Raw genomic sequence first — 22,464 nt, 5'->3', positions numbered from 1 at the left:
AACTCTGCTTTCGTGTAACAAATTATTGGTGGGAAAAGGTTTTCTTTTTTAGAAGAGTTCCACTGATAAATGGAAGAGGAATGAGAAAATTTGAGAATCATCACTGTGCAGTTTCTAATGAAATAAGGGATCTAATCTAGGCAGCAATCATGAATAAGCACTCAACTCCTAGATGAGAGGTTGATGGGGCTTCATGGCAGATCTAACTGATGTGACCCAGTCGGTCTTAAGGTCATGAGGACAGTCACATACTGCACCTCTGAACATATAGCCTTAAGAAGCTCTCAGCAGTTTGTACAAAGTATTCTCGTCAGAGAATTCAACCAGACTTTATTCATGCCTCTACATGTAACTACTAGTTTTTTCCTAGGAAGTATAGGGCATGCAAGAACATGTTAAATGACACCATGATTGGAAAGCAGTCAACCAAATCCAGAATGTGGGAAATTTTACATGTTCAGTGACCCAGTTCTTTCAACAAGTAATCGCCATTAAAAGGGGGTCAGGGAGGGGAATATTAAAGGTTAAGATTTAAAAGACGTGTCATCAAGTGGTGTGTGTGGACCTTGTTTTAATCCTGATTCAAGTAAACTGTAAAAGTCTATTTTGTGAATTCAGGGAAAACAGCATGGATGGTTACAGTATGATGAACTAATTATAGTTCGTTAGGGGCAGTAATGATTTGGTTATGTTAAAACCTATCCTTAAATCAACTGAAGTGTTTTACATGTGAAGTGATACCTGCAGTTTGCTTTAAAAAAAAAATCAGCAAAAAGGAAACTGAAGATGACACAAACACATGAAAAGATACTACATGCTCATGTATCAGAAGAATTAATATTGTTATAATGTCCATACTATCCAAAGCTATCTACATATTCAGTGCAATCCCTATCAAAATGCCAACAGCATTTTTCACAAAACTAGGATAATACTAAAATTTGTATGGAATCACAAAAGACCCTGAATACCGAAAGCAATTAAGAAAAGAAATAATCGTAGACTTCGAGTTATATTACAAAGCTGTAGTAATGGAACAGTATAGTACTGACACAAAAATAGACACATAGATCAATGGGACAGATAGAGGGCCCCCCCCTTTTTTTTTAAAAGAAAGGGTGGGTTTTTGGTTTTGTTTTATTTTAAAGATTTTACTTATTTGACAGAGAGAGAAGAGTACAAGCAGGGGGAGCAGCAGAGGGAGAGGGAGAAGCAGGCTCCCCACCAAACAGGGAGCCCGATGTGAGGCTTGATCCCAGGATGCTAGGATCATGACCTGAGCCAAAGGCAGACGCTTAACCAACTGAGCCATCCAGGTGCCCCTAAACCCTTGCTTTTATGGTCAATTAATCTGTGACAAAGGAGGCAAAAATATACAATGGGAAAAAGACAGTCTTTTCAATAAATGGTATTAGGAAAACTGGACAGCTACATGCAAAAGAATGAAACTGGACCACTTTCTTATACTATACACAAAAACAAACTCAAAAGGGATTAAAGAACTAAATGTGAGACCTGAAACTATAAAACTACTACAAGAGAGCACAGGCAGTAACCTCTTTGACATCAGCTATAGCAACATTTTCAAGATAGGTCTCCTCAGACAAGAAACAAAACTATTGGGACTACACCAAAATAAAAAGCTTTTGTGTAAAGGAAAGGAAACCATCAATAAAACAAAAAGGCAACTTACTGAATGGGAGAAGATATTTGCAAATAACATATCCGATAAGTGTAAGTTAGTATCCAAAATATATGAAGAACTTACACGACTCAACACCCAAAAAACAATCCAATTAAGAAATGGGCAGAGGACCTGAACAGATATTTTTCCAAATAAGACTTACAGATGACCAACAGACAAATGAAAAGATGCTCAGCATCACTAATCAGGAAAATGCAAATCAAAGCCACAATGAGCTATCACGTCACACCTGTCAGAATGGCGAAAATCAAAAAGACAAGAAATAACAAGTGTTAGTGAGAATGTGGGGGAAAAGGAACCCCTGTACACTGTTGATGGGAATGCAAACTGGTGTAGCCACTGTGGAAGATGGTATGGAGATTCCTCAAAAAGTTAAAATAGAAATACCATGATTCAATAATTCCACTACTGGTATTTACCCAAAGGAAACAAAAACACTAATTCAAAAAGATATATGCGCCCTTATGCTTATTGCAACATTATTTACAATAGTCAAGATATGGAAGCAACCCAAGTGTACATTGAGACAAATGGATAAGGAAGATGTGGTGTATACACACACACAGACACGCACAGACACTAGAATATTACACAGCCATGAAAAAGGATGAGATCTTGCCATTTGCTACAACGTGAATGTACCTAGATGGTATTATGCTAAGGGAAATGTCAGACTAAGTACCATATAATTTCACTCACATGGAATCTAAAAAATCAGATGAATAAACCAAAAGCAGAATCAGACCTATAAATACAGAGAACAAACTGATGGTTGCCAGCAGGGGGAGGATAGGGGTATGGACAAAATGGGTCAAGGGGAATGGGAGATATAGGTTTCTAGTTATGAAATGAATAAGTCATGGGGATGAAAGGTACATCATAGGGATGATACTTTGGTGACAGATGGGAAAGCTACACTTGAGGTGAGCACAGCATTACATATAAACTTGTAAAATCACTATGTTGTACACCTGAAACTAATATTGTGCGTCAGCTATACTTAATAAAAAAAGAAAACCCAGCAAAAAATGAGTTTGTTTTGGGGAATAGGTGATATAAGAATGGTGATGTGTTAATACTTGGAGACAATGTTTTTAAGACAATGTTTTTGCCTTTTGTTATGAAAGATTTTAAAGTAGGCAGTTTGGAAGAGAATTAGGGATATTTTTGTCATGTGGTGTCAGGAGGAAATCTCTCCTATTGATAATCTTGTTTCTCTTTTTTTGTAGATAGAAAAGGTTTATAAGAATGGGTGCCATGTTATATTGTTTCCAAATGGAACTCGAAAAGAAGTGAGTGCAGATGGGAAGACCGTCACCGTCAATTTCTTTAATGGTGATGTGAAGCAGGTCATGCCAGATGAGAGAGTGGTAGGTCTCCCTAGGAGTGTTTTCCTCTTTGGCTTAGCCGTCTCTAAAGCAACACATACTGACTTTGTGTCTTTACAGATCTACTACTACGCGTCTGCCCAGACTACTCACACTACGTACCCAGAAGGACTAGAAATCTTACATTTCTCAAGTGGGCAAATAGGTGAAAACTTGCTCTGCCCTCTCCTAATTACTTTCCTTTCTTTAAAAATAAAATACTTACAGTAACCTTTTTTAAACAGAAAAACATTTCCCAGATGGGAGAAAAGAAATCACATTTCCTGACCAGACTATCAAAAACCTATTTCCTGATGGACAAGAAGAAAGCATTTTTCCAGATGGTACAATTGTAAGGGTACAAAGGTATGATATCTATTAAATTTGCTTCTAGATCTGCCAGTTTTCAATTTCTATTTCCAAGTGAATTTTTAAAAATCTTGAAACATTTATCTAAGTCATTCAGAATTTCAGTAAGTTTAGCAGTGAGTACAGATACTCTGAGAGCAGGTGAAAAGAGTTCAGCATTTTGGAGTTTAGAATTAGAGACATATAGGTTCTAATATATAGTCTGTAGCCTAAAAACTTAAAAGGGAGTCTGTACAGCACTTCACAAAAGGGTAATGGCAAGTATTTGTATAGAAATAGATTTGTTGGGGCACCTGGGTGGCTCCGTCGGTTAAGCATCTGCCTTCGGCACAGGTCATGATCCCAGAGTCCTGGGATGGAGCCCCTGTGTCCGGCTCCCTGCTCAGTGGGGAGCCTGCTGCTTCTCCCTCTCCCTCTGCCCCTCCCCACTGCTTATGCTCTCTCTCTCTTGAATAAATAAATCTTAAAAAAAAAATTGGTGAAATTTGAAAACCGTGAATAAAACAAAGAAGGAAGGCTGCCCTATTAGTTTTTAAGAACTTAACAATGATGGCAGTATTTGAATTAGACTATATCTCTTCCCTGTCTTATATTTTGATTTGCTGGATCTCCCTGTCCCTGCCTGATTGGTATTTTATTCTTCTGGCCTCCCTGACTCAGTTCTTTAAAATAGTAACTTCTTTATCCTTCTGAGTGTTAACATTTCTTGAAGTTAAAGACTTCTTAGTGACTTCTTCAATCCACAATACAGAACTTCTTGTAGTCACCAATTAAAACCATGGTGAAGGTTTGTCAAATTCCACCATCCTACTTAGTTTGCACCCTCCTTTCCTAGAGTGTGCATGCATGTAACTAACTTGAGTTCTGTGATAGAAAGTTAGCAATAAATTATAATAACTAAAAACACTAATTCAAATAATGTAGGAACTTCTATGGTCATGATAGTGTTTTTCCCTTAACATGGTTAGAAGTTTTCTTTGGTGCTCAACTAAATAAATACTGATCTCTCCTAAATCTTGAGGAAAGTCTTATGTGTACATTATACTTTGAGCTATTTCAGAAACTTTTCCATCTTCTTTTAACTCAAGTTTGATATTTTTATAATAAAAAGTAGAGAAAATAATATGAAAAACTCCATGTACCCAACTGTCCATCTTCAACAAGTATTAACTTGTGGCTAATCTTTTTTCATCTACATTCAAGCAAATTCTAGATATCAGATCATTCAGGATTATTTTGGCATTTTTTATTTATAGTGGCTGTCCTTTAACTTCACTGTGCATTAAAACTACCTGGAAGAATTTTTCAGTTGCAGATTGCTGGGCCCCATGCCAATAATTTGCATTTCTAATAATGTCTCAGGTGATGCTGTCATCCCTGATCCTGGGGCAGCACTTGATAAAACAGTGGCTCTCAAAATGGCTTTTAAGGTCTAACATGTATATGTGGCACAAAGCCATTACAGTCACATAAAATTTGAGAAATAACCAAAATAGGAAAAAAACACTGTGTTGAAAAATGGTGATTCACAATCTATAGCCTAGCTTTGTGTTTCTAACAGCACATTATAGATAGATTTATGGGTTCAGTTTGAATGTCCTGCACGCACATCAAACAGTCCACTTGGGATTAACAGCTTCTTTGTTTCACTGCTTCAGAATAGGTCTTAAGTCTGATTTATGGTCCTTCCCAGGGATATAAATGCTCTTCTCCAACCTGATAAAGAGCAGGCACTCAGACTGCTTATAATTTATTGAAAAGAATAAAGGTCAAAACTGAAAGCCATATTTTTTTTTAAAGATTTTAATTAGAGAGAGAGAGCACGTGCACAAGAATGCAGGGGGAGTGGCAGGCAGAGGAAGAGGCAGGCTCCCTACTGAGCAGGGAGCCCGACAAAGGGCTCGATCCCAGGACCCTGGGGATCATGACCTGAGCAGAAAGCAGACACTTAACTGACTGAGCCACCCCTGGAAACCATATTTTAATTCAATGCCCAATTTTCTTAGAGGCAGAATACATGTAAAGTTAAAAAACAAACCTAAGCATTTTGTAGTGAAAACATAAATTTATTAAAAACTTTTCATGGGCACATTTAAGTGGAACTATCAGCCTGAAGCAGAAACAGGGTGGAAAGAATTTGCAAAGAAGGTATTGTGCAGGGAGAGGACCAATGGAAGTTCTAGGAGAGGAGAGAACTGCCAGAATCAAAAGGCCACTTTTAGATCATTTTCCTGTTATATATTTAATATTTTAAAGAAATTAAATTTTATTTTAAATTTACAGAGATGGCAACAAAATCATAGAGTTTAATAATGGCCAAAGAGAACTACACACTGCCCAGTTCAAGAGACGGGAATATCCAGATGGCACTGTTAAAACTGTATATACAAATGGTCATCAAGAAACAAAATATACATCTGGTCGAATAAGGGTTAAAGACAAGGATGGTAATGTTCTAATGGATACAAAATTGTAATGATCCTGGTGCATGACTAATCATGAAATAACACTAACTTGATTTTGTTAAAAAATGTACATTTCTTATGGTTTCTGTGGTTTAATTTATATATACTGTGTGTGTATATATATAAATGGAAAAGATTATGGATTATAAAATAAAACACCATAGCTTTTTATATTCTTTGAAATGTATAAGAACAGCTTTCATTTTTAATTCACCTTTCTATAGTAATTGCATGACTAAGGAAAGCATTATTTGTTATAAACTGTATAGACTGCAAAAATAACGAGGCGCTTTTGTTGAAGATGGTTATAAAAACCAAGAAGTATAAGAAATACAATAGCACAGATTTTCCACAGCCATAAAGCAAGGACTTGCACAGAAAGTTTACTCAAGGAGTAAGAGAATGTGTCCAGTCAGAATATACTATGTTCAATTAGTACTAAGATTAAAGCATTTTATCTACTAAAGAGGTCCTTTAATTGTAATAGAATGGGAAGTTAAAAAACAGTGAATGAATACAGATAAGTCAAACACCAAAATAAGTAGAAGAATTCATTCTGTGAGTAGATAATCATAGTGAGGAGAAAACATTTACTGTGATGGTATATAACTAGTTAAAATGGGAGACGTGAGAATGGAGGGAGTGGGAAAAATAACTAGAGCTGGTGTTAACTGATCACAGGTACCTTGATGTTATAACCTATATAAAACTGTAGGTTGACAGGAGCAAGATGTCCTTGAAGGAAGCGCAAGTCACCTATATTTCAATTTATATAATAATTACAGGTTGGTATAGTCACTTAAGTGCAATATACAGTAATATTAGCAATGACTCCCATTTTTAAAAACAGCTAAATGTATCAATTCCAGGTAATTTAAGAACTGAATATGAAAAAAGTTGTAAACTTCTCAAATAAGGAATTATATATATTACTTCAGGATAGAGAAGGATTTTTAAATGAGACACAGTACAAACTTAAAAGGTTGATGAATGAAAAGTGTGTCCAAAGATACCACAAAAAAGGAGAAAAGATAAGCCACAGACTAGAAGATATATATACTTGACAAAGGATTAATATCCAGAAAATATAAAGAATTCCTACAAATCAATAAGATAATTACAACTCAGTAGAAAAATGGACAAAGGATATGAACAAACAAGTGACTAGTAAACCAGTGAATACATATTGAAATAACGAGATACCTTTTTACACTGGTATCAATACTAGCAAATAACAGTCTGGCCACGCCACACATTGCCAAGGAACTCAGACTACTGATGGTAGTAAATTAAAAGTAAATCCGCTTTTTGGAAAGCAATTACCTCATGACCTAGTAAGTTCCACTACTAAGTATGTATACTGGAAAACCCATAACGTGCACAAGGGATCCTACAGAAGAATATTTGTAATTGAGAAAAAAACTGGTAATGACCTAAATATCAACAGATTTATGTGCAGAGATGGACAGGAGAGTGAAAGTGAATAAAATAGAGCTCTGGATACCAGCAAGGATAAACAGCACAAATAGTGAGAAAAGTAAAGGTGCAATAGCACACTCATTAAAAAATATACACAGCAGTAGTATATCTTGCTTTATGGATGCATTCATACGCAGTAAAATAAAAATAAACACCAAATTCACAACAGTGTTCACCTCTGCAGGGAGGAGGAACAAGGAAGGGCACTACAGGAGTCTTCAACTGTACTAAGAGGTCTGTCTTCTGAAACTTAATATACATTCATAATAAAATGAACTTGTAGTTCATTTTTTCATGTGCCTAAAATACTTGATTTTGAAATCACTGTAAAAGAAAACCAGAAAATATTTGAAAGCAAGTATTTATTAACTTTTTCAAACAATTCCTGAGAGTTTAACATGTAAGGGGAAAAAAAAAAAAGCCCAGCACTATTGCAGAACAAGTCAAGAAAAATAAGCCTGAAATGGCTTACACATAACAGAAAACTTTCTTCTGGGCTGCTGCTATATAGATGCTGTGCACTGTACACCTGAAAAACAAAATGCATGTTACTTAAAACCTCTGCTTAATTAAATGTTCAAACTAGTGACTGAATCACTTGTTACATTTACATGGATGAATAAACAGCTGGTTATCCAAGTACTTTAATAGCTTTGTTATTAAGTCATGGATTGTTCAGTAGTGTTCTGTGCATACCCTACCCTTATGTGCTTAAATTACTTATAGTGCCCACTTCCGTCTGCTCTTCGGCCCATCCCCAACAACTATCTGGTACTATGACAGTCATTCCAAGCATTCTTACAGATGCAGATCCACTGATTCTGGTATTCAATAGGTGAAAAGGGCCTACGAAGAAGTCTAGAAGAGAGATTTTTGTTGAGCTTTGTTGTCATTCTTTGAGAAATCAAGGACAGTCTGAAGGTGCTTTTATGGGCAGTTTAGCATTAATCTCCACTATAAGGGGTAACAAGAAGTAATGATACTTACATCATTCGTCTTGGTCTGCCAGCCCCATTTCTACTAATGACATATGAACTGGATACTGTTCATCTTCATATAATGTCACTATTTGTTCTGGTGCCTGAGCCTGAAAGATAGTTGTCAAGAAAATACAGTAACGTCTTTGCTGTTTTTTCCCTCCTACATCTGGCCTATATCATATAGGAAGGAAAATGCATTCTCCAAATTTATTAATAATTTATATTTTAAAAAAGGTCATTGTGATGGTTTCCTATTAAATCACATTCTTTCCATTCTTATACTTTATTTAGATTGTAACTCCAACCCAGAGTTTTCCTAGATTAAGCCAGTGGGCTCTAACACTGCCATCCCTGTTAAAATTCATTTATATTCTACCTATAAACTGCATAATCTGACCAAATTTTGCATGTTATTCATAGAGATGAATAAATATACATCTATAAGAATACTTACTAGCCCTGTCTGTATTTTCACTGGCTTCTTGAGAGAAACTGTACATAAGCTATTTACACTACTCTGCACGCACAAAAGCATGATATGTACAGAGATTTTCAAAAAGCACTTTCTAGTAATAGCACTGTTCATTCAGAACTCATTCTTGTCAGAGCCAGTACATCAGGAATCCCCAAATCCTGGGTCCCAAAATCAAGGTAGGTTGGGCTGAAACAACAGTGTTGAGGACTAGGATGAATCAGTGTATTTCCAAAGGAGTTGCTATCCTACTTCAGCTGACTGCCATTTTGGAAAGGAGACCTAGAATCCCTGGAATGTATAATATTTCATCAGAAGTCAGAAATATAGACTTTTTTTTGGTTAAATTTTTCCAATTTTAAAACAGGCTCAGGCCAGATTCTGCCTATGGGCTATCCATTTGTGACATGCTAAACTGCTGAAGAAAGCATATTTAAATTAAACATCTGGACTTCCTTATTTGAACATTTTTTAAAAATAAATATGTTGTATGTGTGATATAGGTGTGTGTGTGCTGTTGATTGTGTGGTGTGTCTGTGTGGTATGTTTGGTGTGTGTGTTGTATGTGTAGTGTGTATGTGGTATGTGGGTATGTGTGTGCAGTATGTGCTGTATTTTTTTTTTTAATGATTTATCTATTAGGGCGAAACTGTGTGTGAGAGAGTGGAGTGAGGGAGAGAAGGAGAGAGAATCTTAAGTATTGACTCCCTGCTGAGTGCAGAGCCCCACACAGGGCTCGATCCCACGGCCTATGCCAAAATCACAAGTTGGGCACTTAACCAACTGAGCCACCCAGGCGCTCTCTCTGTGTGTATTATATATGTGTTATGCATGTTGTCTTTTTCTGTGTTATGTGTGGTGTTGAGCGGTGTATGTGTGATGTGTGTGTTTTGGTTTCGTATGTTTGTTAGGTATATGTGTGGTGTTGGTATGTGTGTGGTGTATTTGTGGTGTGTAAATGGTATTTCTGTAGTGTGTGGTATATTTTGGCGTGGTTTTTGTGTGGTGTTACGTGTGGTTTGTGTTATGTGCAGTTTGTATGTGCTGTATGGAGTGTGTTTTGTGTACTGTATGTATGGAGTACCTATGGTATATGAGCAGTGTGAGTGGTTTTGACTGGTGCATGGTGTATTTGTGTATATATTATGTGTTTAGTGTGTATACATTATATGTGTGAGATATATGTGTATGGTGTGTCAAACATGTATGTGTATATATGTGGCATATACTTGTGTGTGTAGTATAAGTTGTATGTAGTGTATGAATGGCATGCATGATATTTAAGTGTTGTATGTGTGATGTGTTTGTGTGGTGTATGTATGGTATGTGTGATGTAAATGGTGTACTGGTTTCACATGTGCACAGTATGTGGTATGTTTTTGTTCCATATGTGTTTTGTGTGTTGTATGTTTGTGTGTGTGCTATCTGCCTTAGTGTGTAGTGTATGCTCGTGTCTGTTGTGAGCAGTGTGCATGTTCCAGTGTTGTGTGTTTGTGTGGTTGGTGTTAGTTATGTGTGGTGCCTATATGGTCTATATGTGGTGTGTGAATGAAATTTCTGTAGTGTGCATTGTCTATTTTTATATGTGTGTGGTGTTTCTGTGGTGTATGTGTGGTATGTGTGTGCTGTATGTTTAGTGTGTGTTGTATATTTGGAGTGTGTGTGCTGTGTGTGTNTATATGTGTGTGGTGTTTCTGTGGTGTATGTGTGGTATGTGTGTGCTGTATGTGCACCCTGAGTGTGGTTTTTATGTGGTGTGTGGTGTGTCTGAGGTATATGTGTGGTGTGTTTAAAACGTGTGCAGTATGTGTGTGTGCATGGTATGTGTGTACTGTGTGTCAGGTTATGTGTGGTGTATATGTGTGTGGTATCTGTTTTCTGTGGTATGTTAATATGTAGGGTGTATGAATACTGGGTGATGTGATATGTGATGAGTATGTGTTGTGTGTGCCATCTGTAGTAGAAATGTGATGTAGGTGTGTGTATGAGGTCTGAACGTTTTTTATGTGTGTATATGTTTGGTGTGTACTGAATGGTGAGTGTATGGTGTTTGGATGTTTTGGTTGCAATATATTTTGTATGTTCTATATAGTGTGTGTTGTATGTTTCTCTATTATGTGCAGGGTGTGAGTCCTGTATGTGCTATTTTTCAGTGGTGTGTATTTTTGAGTTGTTCATGTGGTGCTGGTTATGTGTGGTGTCTGGTGAATATGTGGTATGCGAACGGTATTTCTGTAGTTGTGTGGGGTATGTATGGTGTGCGTGCTATATGTGGTGTTTGTGTGTCTTTTATATTTCATTTGTGTAATTCTTGTTTTGTGTGTTTAGAGTGTGCAATGTGTGTATTGTGTGTGGTGTATGTGTGCTCTGAGTGTAGTTTTTATGACACGTGATGTGTCTGTGGTGTATGTGTAGTGTGTGTGTGTGTTGTGTGTGGTTTTTTGTGTGGTATATGATATGTGTTGTGTGGTGAGTATGTGGTGTATGGGTGTCTGTGTGCCATATATTTTGCGTGTTATTTTCTATTAAGTGTAGTGTGTGTTGTGTATTTTTTGTGTGTGGGATGTGAGTGCTGTATGTGTTTATTTGAACCTTTCGATACAGGTTCTACTGCATTAAACAATTTAAAATTATTACAATTCAATCCTTTCCATGGCTTTGACCAGAATTCCCATACTGGTCTTTCCTACTTTTAGGATGCAGTTCAGTGTCACTTCCCAGACCTACCTATTCACTTACCATTTGACTGCCTGCTAAGGAGAAGCTCAAATACTGTGTACTATCCTGATCTCTCCAGATGGAAATAGTCCTTCTTGTACCTATATTTCTTTTATAGGACGTATTTCATTCTACCTCATATTTATTATTGGTTTTCAAATGTTTCATTTCCCTCACAGATTTATGAGTTCTTTGATTACAGGATGCTCATCTTGATCATTTTCATATTATTCATTACATCAGTGATATTTTATACCATTGTAGTGCTAATTAAAGTTTGCTAAATTTAAACTAAAGCATAATTTTAACAAGCCTTAAAGTTAATTTTGTAGTATTTACATAGATTTATATACTTTATATACTTTTTTGTAGTATTTATATAGATTTATATACTTTAAAACTTTTTTTTTTTTTTGGCATCTAGAGTTACATAGATAGAAAGCACTTTAGAAAGTATTAGAATAGGGACCCTAAAAATAGCTTCAATAAGATTTTGGCTAATGAGATAGATAGTTACCATGGAAGAAGCATAAAGTTGTTTTCCTTGAAGACAGTCTATCATAGCCCACAATGCTTCCATGCTCCATTTGGGACAGTATGGTATTCTGGTCTTTCCTGGATCTCTTAAGGGAGGTTTAAACCCTGCCAAGAGAACCTTTATGGCTCGGGCTGGATACTGCATAAGATGAAGAGGAATTTGACGCAGTCTGTCACAAAAGAAATTCTTAAAATGTTCAGAATGTCACAATTAAGATTCTCTAAAAGCTAAAGCTTTAAAACAAAGGGGAAAAATTTATGACATTGGATTTGGCAATGAATTAGCTATGATACCAAAAGCACAAACAGAAGAAAAAAATAAACTGGAATACATCAAGATTAAAACTCTGCAAAGGACACAACCAACAGTGAAAAAGCAACCTACAGAATGAGAGAAAGTATACACTAAAAAGTAGACATTTCTCCAAGACAAATGGCCAACAACCACATGAAAAGGTGCTCAATATCATTCATCATCAGGGAGATGAAAATCAAAGCCACAGTGAGATACATCCTCACACCCATTAAGGTGGCTACTATCAAAACACTAGAAAATACCAAGTATTGGTGAGGATGTGGAGAGAGACTGGAACTCTTGGACACTTAGTGTACAATGGTACAGCTGCTATGGAAAACAGTTTGCTGGTTTCTCCAAATACTAAAAATAGAATGAGTATGTGATCCAACAATTTTACTTCTCAGTATACACCCCCAAAGAATTGAAAGCAGGGTCTCGAAGAGATATGTACACTCATGTTCATACCNTTAGTGTGTGTTGTATATTTGGAGTGTGTGTGCTGTGTGTGTTGTGTGTGCTGTATGTGCACCCTGAGTGTGGTTTTTATGTGGTGTGTGGTGTGTCTGAGGTATATGTGTGGTGTGTTTAAAACGTGTGCAGTATGTGTGTGTGCATGGTATGTGTGTACTGTGTGTCAGGTTATGTGTGGTGTATATGTGTGTGGTATCTGTTTTCTGTGGTATGTTAATATGTAGGGTGTATGAATACTGGGTGATGTGATATGTGATGAGTATGTGTTGTGTGTGCCATCTGTAGTAGAAATGTGATGTAGGTGTGTGTATGAGGTCTGAACGTTTTTTATGTGTGTATATGTTTGGTGTGTACTGAATGGTGAGTGTATGGTGTTTGGATGTTTTGGTTGCAATATATTTTGTATGTTCTATATAGTGTGTGTTGTATGTTTCTCTATTATGTGCAGGGTGTGAGTCCTGTATGTGCTATTTTTCAGTGGTGTGTATTTTTGAGTTGTTCATGTGGTGCTGGTTATGTGTGGTGTCTGGTGAATATGTGGTATGCGAACGGTATTTCTGTAGTTGTGTGGGGTATGTATGGTGTGCGTGCTATATGTGGTGTTTGTGTGTCTTTTATATTTCATTTGTGTAATTCTTGTTTTGTGTGTTTAGAGTGTGCAATGTGTGTATTGTGTGTGGTGTATGTGTGCTCTGAGTGTAGTTTTTATGACACGTGATGTGTCTGTGGTGTATGTGTAGTGTGTGTGTGTGTTGTGTGTGGTTTTTTGTGTGGTATATGATATGTGTTGTGTGGTGAGTATGTGGTGTATGGGTGTCTGTGTGCCATATATTTTGCGTGTTATTTTCTATTAAGTGTAGTGTGTGTTGTGTATTTTTTGTGTGTGGGATGTGAGTGCTGTATGTGTTTATTTGAACCTTTCGATACAGGTTCTACTGCATTAAACAATTTAAAATTATTACAATTCAATCCTTTCCATGGCTTTGACCAGAATTCCCATACTGGTCTTTCCTACTTTTAGGATGCAGTTCAGTGTCACTTCCCAGACCTACCTATTCACTTATCATTTGACTGCCTGCTAAGGAGAAGCTCAAATACTGTGTACTATCCTGATCTCTCCAGATGGAAATAGTCCTTCTTGTACCTATATTTCTTTTATAGGACGTATTTCATTCTACCTCATATTTATTATTGGTTTTCAAATGNTGTGTTTAAAACGTGTGCAGTATGTGTGTGTGCATGGTATGTGTGTACTGTGTGTCAGGTTATGTGTGGTGTATATGTGTGTGGTATCTGTTTTCTGTGGTATGTTAATATGTAGGGTGTATGAATACTGGGTGATGTGATATGTGATGAGTATGTGTTGTGTGTGCCATCTGTAGTAGAAATGTGATGTAGGTGTGTGTATGAGGTCTGAACGTTTTTTATGTGTGTATATGTTTGGTGTGTACTGAATGGTGAGTGTATGGTGTTTGGATGTTTTGGTTGCAATATATTTTGTATGTTCTATATAGTGTGTGTTGTATGTTTCTCTATTATGTGCAGGGTGTGAGTCCTGTATGTGCTATTTTTCAGTGGTGTGTATTTTTGAGTTGTTCATGTGGTGCTGGTTATGTGTGGTGTCTGGTGAATATGTGGTATGCGAACGGTATTTCTGTAGTTGTGTGGGGTATGTATGGTGTGCGTGCTATATGTGGTGTTTGTGTGTCTTTTATATTTCATTTGTGTAATTCTTGTTTTGTGTGTTTAGAGTGTGCAATGTGTGTATTGTGTGTGGTGTATGTGTGCTCTGAGTGTAGTTTTTATGACACGTGATGTGTCTGTGGTGTATGTGTAGTGTGTGTGTGTGTTGTGTGTGGTTTTTTGTGTGGTATATGATATGTGTTGTGTGGTGAGTATGTGGTGTATGGGTGTCTGTGTGCCATATATTTTGCGTGTTATTTTCTATTAAGTGTAGTGTGTGTTGTGTATTTTTTGTGTGTGGGATGTGAGTGCTGTATGTGTTTATTTGAACCTTTCGATACAGGTTCTACTGCATTAAACAATTCAAAATTATTACAATTCAATCCTTTCCATGGCTTTGACCAGAATTCCCATACTGGTCTTTCCTACTTTTAGGATGCAGTTCAGTGTCACTTCCCAGACCTACCTATTCACTTACCATTTGACTGCCTGCTAAGGAGAAGCTCAAATACTGTGTACTATCCTGATCTCTCCAGATGGAAATAGTCCTTCTTGTACCTATATTTCTTTTATAGGACGTATTTCATTCTACCTCATATTTATTATTGGTTTTCAAATGTTTCATTTCCCTCACAGATTTATGAGTTCTTTGATTACAGGATGCTCATCTTGATCATTTTCATATTATTCATTACATCAGTGATATTTTATACCATTGTAGTGCTAATTAAAGTTTGCTAAATTTAAACTAAAGCATAATTTTAACAAGCCTTAAAGTTAATTTTGTAGTATTTACATAGATTTATATACTTTATATACTTTTTTGTAGTATTTATATAGATTTATATACTTTAAAACTTTTTTTTTTTTTTGGCATCTAGAGTTACATAGATAGAAAGCACTTTAGAAAGTATTAGAATAGGGACCCTAAAAATAGCTTCAATAAGATTTTGGCTAATGAGATAGATAGTTACCATGGAAGAAGCATAAAGTTGTTTTCCTTGAAGACAGTCTATCATAGCCCACAATGCTTCCATGCTCCATTTGGGACAGTATGGTATTCTGGTCTTTCCTGGATCTCTTAAGGGAGGTTTAAACCCTGCCAAGAGAACCTTTATGGCTCGGGCTGGATACTGCATAAGATGAAGAGGAATTTGACGCAGTCTGTCACAAAAGAAATTCTTAAAATGTTCAGAATGTCACAATTAAGATTCTCTAAAAGCTAAAGCTTTAAAACAAAGGGGAAAAATTTATGACATTGGATTTGGCAATGAATTAGCTATGATACCAAAAGCACAAACAACAGAAGAAAAAAATAAACTGGAATACATCAAGATTAAAACTCTGCAAAGGACACAACCAACAGTGAAAAAGCAACCTACAGAATGAGAGAAAGTATACACTAAAAAGTAGACATTTCTCCAAGACAAATGGCCAACAACCACATGAAAAGGTGCTCAATATCATTCATCATCAGGGAGATGAAAATCAAAGCCACAGTGAGATACATCCTCACACCCATTAAGGTGGCTACTATCAAAACACTAGAAAATACCAAGTATTGGTGAGGATGTGGAGAGAGACTGGAACTCTTGGACACTTAGTGTACAATGGTACAGCTGCTATGGAAAACAGTTTGCTGGTTTCTCCAAATACTAAAAATAGAATGAGTATGTGATCCAACAATTTTACTTCTCAGTATACACCCCCAAAGAATTGAAAGCAGGGTCTCAAAGAGATATGTACACTCATGTTCATACCAGCATTACTCACGAAAGCTAAAAGGTGGATTCAACCCAAATATCCAAATATCCACTTATCCATAGATGAATGGATAAATAAAAGGTAGTGTATACATATGATGGAATATTATTCAGCCTTAAAAAGGAAGGAAATTCTGACACATGCTACAACATGGTGAACCCTAAGGAAACTATGCTAAATGAAATAAGCCAGTTACAAAAGGACAAATACTGTATGATTCCACTTATATGAGATACCTACAAATAGTTAAATTTATAGGGAAAGAAAGTAGAATGGTGGTTGCCAGGGGCTGGATGAGGGGGAAATGAATGGGGAATGTTGTTTAAAGGGCACAGAGTTTCAGTTGTGCAAAATGAAAAGAGTTCTGGAAGTTGGCTATATAACAATGTGAGTATAGTTAACACTACTTAATTATACATTTAAAATGGTTAATATGGTAAATTTTATGATACATGTATTTTACCACAATTAAATATTACAAACAAAAAAAGGAAAATAGCAAGTGTTGGCAAGGATGTGGAGAGACTGGAACCCTTGTGTATTGCTGGTGGGAATGTAAAATGGTAGAGACACTGCAGAAAAGTTTGGCGTTCTTCAAAGAGCTCAACAAAATTACCATATGATCCAGCAATTCCACTTCTAGGTATACATACCAAACAACTGAAAGCAGGGACTCAAACAGCTACTTGTACATTAATGTTCATAGCAGCATTATTCATAATAGCCGGAGGATGGAAACAACCCAAGTGTCCATCAACATATGAATAAATAAAACGTAGTACAGACATACAAAGGAGTGTTATTTAGCCATAGAAATAATGAAATTCTGATACAAGATACAATTGAGTGTACTGTGAAAACTTTATCCTAAGGAAAATAAACCAGACACAAAAGGACAGATACTATATGACAGTACTTACATAAGGTATCTAAAATAGGACAAATTCAGAGACAGAAAGTAAAAAATGGTTACCAGGAGGTGAGGAAAAGGGAATGGAATGTTACTGTTTAGTGGGTACAGAATTTCAGTTTGGGATTAGGAAAACATCTTGAAAATGGACAGTGGCAACAGCTACACAACATCCTGAATATACCTAATGACAATTAAATGTATGCTTAAAAATGGCTAAAATGCTAAATTCTATATTTTACCACAATAAAAAGACTTACAGATTTTAAAAATCCTAATAAATAGCTTTAAAATAGTTTTCTTTTAAAAGGAAAACCAAAACTTTCCCAATAATTATTTTAAAAACTTCTAAGAATTTTAATTCAATTAAGTTGACTGAAAAAACCAAAACCAAAACCTGTTTATTGTCAGCTTTTCAGTTGATCCGTAATCAACAAATTGTACCAGGACAGCTAGAGGATTAAATTCTTTAACAGACACAATCTTTGCTCTATACCATAAGCCATCATCATATTCTGCAAGGCAAGGCATTTCTGGAAAGACAGATAAAAAGGAAAAAATTACATGCCTTGTATTTTCTTTAAAAAACATTTTTTTTTAAATACAGAAAAGTACAAAGAAAATGTAATCACCATAAACGCATCATTCAGATTTAAACACTCAACAGTCTGTCATATGTTGGATTCTGCTTTTTTCTGTTTATAATTTATACACCTTGTTTTTCCCAATTCCTAAGAATTAAACTCTGAAGAAAGGCACTTCTCCCATTCTCATAGTTCCTAGTTCTTCTGCCCATGGCTTACACTATCCTTCCAATGCCCCCACCTGTTAGACTCCCGAAATTTCTTTTCATTTAAGCCATCATCTTCTGCAAAAGATAATAAAATGGTTTCTATTTCCTTCAATTTTGTCGTCCTCCAATCCATTCTCGATAAAAGTACCAGAATTAAATTAAAAAAATTCAATTGCCCTTGTTTAAAATTCTTCACTGGGATTATAACCATCTGGAATATCAAGTCCTTAGTACTGCAATTATAGGGTTCTTCACAATCTACTCCCAACCAACTCCCATCACATTTTCTCAAGTGTTGCCTAACTAGAATTACCTGAGCTTCTACTTTAGTTCATGGCTGTTCCCCATAATTAGAATGTTTCCCTTCCCTTTTTCTGATAAACATCTGTTTCAAAGATCAGCTCCAACATGATTTTTATAAAGCCGTGACTACTCCTAGTCATTGGTTTCTCTGTGATCCTATGGTACTGTGCATACACCATTGATATGTGCTGTTATTTTCATACTGAACTTGGTTTTCATGTCCCCTCTCAGCTAGCCCACTAGTTCTTATGTGCAGAACTGTATTTGTATTCCTAATATGGTACCTGGTACAAGAAATTGCTCAATAGAAAATCTGCTAATAAATGAATGCTAGGCTTGAGTAAAATGGTGGAAAAATTAGTATAGTGTGTACTTCCCTTCTCTTCATACACTTTGAGATTTCAGAGTAGATGGAACACACTTCAGGCTCTTGTCTTGCCCTATTTCCATCCCTCTCTTTGTTATCATATTCTTTTCTACATAATTTCTACAAAAGTGTAGTTGTGGGCAAGTGGTAATTAAATACTACATGACTCTAATGGACAAAGATTTTTATTAAAGAGTTTTAAATAATTTGTGTTTATTGAAAAGATTATCACTAGAACAATAAAGAATCTCCTCTAATAGAGCTCGTTGCACAGTAAGCAATTGACTGAATCACTGTTAACAGTCTCAACTTTTACCATTTCCAGCCTTGAAAACATGGCTGAACATTCATCTCAAAATAGAACTAAAAAAACCAAAAACCAAAAAACCCAACCAACCTAGTTGTCATGTTATTTTAACCTACAAAACTTTTTAATAAGCACTTGCCTATGAATCAGCTTGTACATATGCATACTTTAAAAAAACTTAATGAAGAATAAAAAATAAAATACCCACAGGAAAAATACAATACACACACATACAAAAACGCCCACAGAAAAATTGAACTATATATAGCCCTATGAATGATCACATTACACACAGAGTGTTTCTGTGACTTCCCTTGAGACAAGAAGACAATGAGGAAGGATTTGCTTCTTCCAGACTATAAATCTGAGTTTATAAAATGAAAAAAATCATGAATTTATTATTTCACTCATTCAACAAATGTTTATGAGCACCTAACTTGTGCAAGGTACCCTTCTAACTGCGGGTGACACAGCAGTACAGAGAGTCCCTGCTCACAGTGCTATTTTATTTTATTTTATTTTATTTTTTTATACAAAGTTTTTTTTTTTTAAAGATTTTATTTATTTATTTGACAGAGATAGAGACAGCCAGCGAGAGAGGGAACACAAGCAGGGGGAGTGGGAGAGGAAGANAAAATGAAAAAAATCATGAATTTATTATTTCACTCATTCAACAAATGTTTATGAGCACCTAACTTGTGCAAGGTACCCTTCTAACTGCGGGTGACACAGCAGTACAGAGAGTCCCTGCTCACAGTGCTATTTTAAAAAGGAATAGAAGGCATGGAGAAAAATGGGGTAGGGGAGGGTGGCAGGCAGTGCTATTTTATATGGGGAGGACAAGGAAAACCTGCAATATGGGGACAGTTGAGCAGAGATCTAAACTTCTGTACAGTTTGAGGGAAGAATATTCCAGGCAGAGGGAATAACAAGTGCTGTTTATCCACCAAACATGAGTCACAATTAAAATCTCATTGAGTAAAATCAGGTAAGACTTTAGGCCTTTGCTTTCCTTTGCTTTAGCATATCCTCTGATATGTACGAAATGCTATGAACACCTCTATATATCACATACTGATAAAAATGTATAGACACCACTCTTGATTTTCAGAAATTGTCAACACCAGTAACAAGATGCATTTTCTTCATAGAAGAATCACATATGTTAACTAAATATGGGTAGGAATGGATTAGAAGAAAAAAAAGCACTATTTGACCTATCCTGATAGGACAGGACACAATCTAAGCTCCCCTACCCTACTTCAGAATTATCAGTGTAGGTGGTTTGTAATTAAAATTACTGCCATTTAGGTCTGAATGCCAACTCTAACAATATGAGCTAATGCCAAAACCTTAAGCTTAGAAAAAACATCAATTTTCCAGTGTAGCCAGAGTTTTAGAAAATGGAAGTGACCCAAGGCAGTTACTTCCCTTCTCTTACTTCACTCATCTAGAAAATGAGAAAGATCATCTATAGGGCATCTTGAGGAATTGAAGAAATCATATAAAGTATATAAAGCATATAAAGTATATAAAAATATCATATTATTTCACTCGTGGAATTTAAGAAACAAAACAGATGAACAAAGGGGAAGGGAAGGAAAAATAAAATAAGATGAAAACAGAGANTATATAAAAATATCATATTATTTCACTCATGTGGAATTTAAGAAACAAAACAGATGAACAAAGGGGAAGGGAAGGAAAAATAAAATAAGATGAAAACAGAGAGGGAGACAAACCATAAGAGACTCTTAACTAACTCTAGGAAATAAACTGAGGGTTGCTGGAGAGGAGGCAGGTGGGGGAGATGGGGTAACTGGGTGATAGGCATTAAGGAGGCACTTGATTTAATGAGCACTGGGTGTTATATGCAACTGATGAATCACTAAATTCTACCTCTGAAACTAATACACTATATGTTAATTAAATTGAATTTAAAAAGAGAAGGGCCATATGCACCCCAATGTTCATAGCAGCATTGTCCACAATAGCTAAATCATGGAAGGAGCCGAGATGACCTTCAACAGATGACTGGATTAAGAAGATGTGGTCCATATATACAATGGAATATTACTCAGCTATCAGAAAGAACGAATTCTCAACATTTGCTGCAACATGGACGGCACTGGAGGAGATAATGCTAAGTGAAATAAGTCAAGCAGAGAAAGACAATTATCATATGATTTCTCTCATCTATGGAACATAAGAACTAGGAGGATCGGTAGGGGAAGAAAGGGATAAAGAAAAGGGGGGTAATCAGAAGGGGGAATGAAACATGAGAGACTATGGACTNAAAACAACGGTTTATTAAGCATCCCATTTTACTCAGAAAATTTAGTATACCTGTTCTAAAATCCGTCAGAGGAGGAAATGTCTCCACATTCTTATTAAACCTCCGCAGTGCTTCATTAAGGCTCTCAGACTCAGATTCCCAGCTGATTCCACTGTCATCTGTATCACTATGCTGGTTAAACAGATTACAACTTTCAACAGAATCAAGGCAAATATACACCTAAGTGGGGAAGGGAAAGAAAAAGCTTTCAAATTCTGTAATTTTTAGTATTCATTTATATGGACAAAATTATTGTAGTGGCCTCTAACAATGGCCCTGATGATCCCTTGTACAGTTCCCTTCCCACATGATACCAGAGTTGATCTTTGTGACCAAAAGAACATGACATAAGTGATGATATATGACTGCTGAGATCAGATCATCAAAGACATGTGGCCTCTGTCTTGGTGGTAGCTCTTTCTACAACCGTTCTCTCTCAGGGAAGCATTGCAGCCATGTTCTTAGCAGGACAATGTGGAGGCCCACAGGGCCAAGAACTGAGCCTTCCAGGTAATATCCACGAGAGTCTTTTTGGAAGTGGGTCCTGCAATACCCCCTCCACCCCCAACCTCTTCACTGAGCCTGTCAATGATAGATCCTAAGTTAGTACTTAATTAAGTAGCTCCTGGATTTCTGACTCTCATGTGTGTTTTGTTTTAAGCTGCTAAGTTTAAGGTAATTTGTTATGCAGCAATAAATAACTAATATGAAAAGAAATCGTTATAAAAACCAACACAGTTGTACACTATTTTCTTTAATGGAATTATAAAGCAAATTCTTCCCTTGTCTGTGAAAGAATGTTTACTATGTAAAATAGCTGAAGGAACTGCCTGTGCTACTTGATTTACCACTTCTTTCTTCTTTCTTATTAGGCAAGGACATATAATTGAATTTTCTTTAGGGAACTTATTTATTTATTCTATATTTATTGAGTGCCTACTATATATTAGGCAGTATTCTAGATCCTGGGGACACATCTGTGACCAAAAGGGGCAAAAATCCCAGTCTTCAAGGAGTTACATTCTAATAGGGAGAAGCAGACAAACATAATAAGAAAGTGACAAAGTGTTAGAAGGTGATAATGGCATGGAAAACAGAGCAGAATGAAGAGCATCTAGAGTTCAGTGCAGGAAGAGGACAA

At 36.2% G+C, this 22,464-nt stretch overlaps 2 protein-coding genes across 6 annotated transcripts in view; one reads left to right on the top strand and one right to left on the bottom strand.

Annotated features, from left to right (window-relative positions):
• CENPJ (centromere protein J) overlaps positions 1-8,027 on the top strand; it is a 52,810-nt gene extending 44,783 nt beyond the window's left edge. For all 5 annotated transcript variants that reach the window (XM_011232891.3, XM_034664934.1, XM_034664930.1 and 2 more), the window contains 4 exons: positions 2,935-3,075; positions 3,154-3,238; positions 3,318-3,438; positions 5,725-8,027. In XM_011232891.3, coding sequence (XP_011231193.2) covers positions 2,935-3,075; positions 3,154-3,238; positions 3,318-3,438; positions 5,725-5,917 — 540 coding nt within the window. In that variant the 3' untranslated portion in view covers positions 5,918-8,027. The remainder of the gene's footprint in view (positions 1-2,934; positions 3,076-3,153; positions 3,239-3,317; positions 3,439-5,724) is intronic.
• Positions 8,028-8,373: 346 nt separating this feature from the next.
• The window catches only part of RNF17 (ring finger protein 17), a 114,642-nt gene continuing 100,551 nt past the window's right edge, over positions 8,374-22,464 (bottom strand). Inside the window, exons 32-35 of the mRNA XM_011232890.3 lie at positions 21,335-21,503; positions 17,616-17,751; positions 15,519-15,708; positions 8,374-8,472 (exon numbers count right to left, since the gene is read on the bottom strand). Of these exons, the coding sequence (XP_011231192.2) occupies positions 8,374-8,472; positions 15,519-15,708; positions 17,616-17,751; positions 21,335-21,503 (594 nt within the window). The remainder of the gene's footprint in view (positions 8,473-15,518; positions 15,709-17,615; positions 17,752-21,334; positions 21,504-22,464) is intronic.

Source organism: Ailuropoda melanoleuca, chromosome 7, assembly GCF_002007445.2.
Source record: "Ailuropoda melanoleuca isolate Jingjing chromosome 7, ASM200744v2, whole genome shotgun sequence".
Classification (NCBI taxonomy): Eukaryota; Metazoa; Chordata; class Mammalia; order Carnivora; family Ursidae; genus Ailuropoda; species Ailuropoda melanoleuca.
This window is presented reverse-complemented; position numbering and strand designations above follow the sequence as displayed.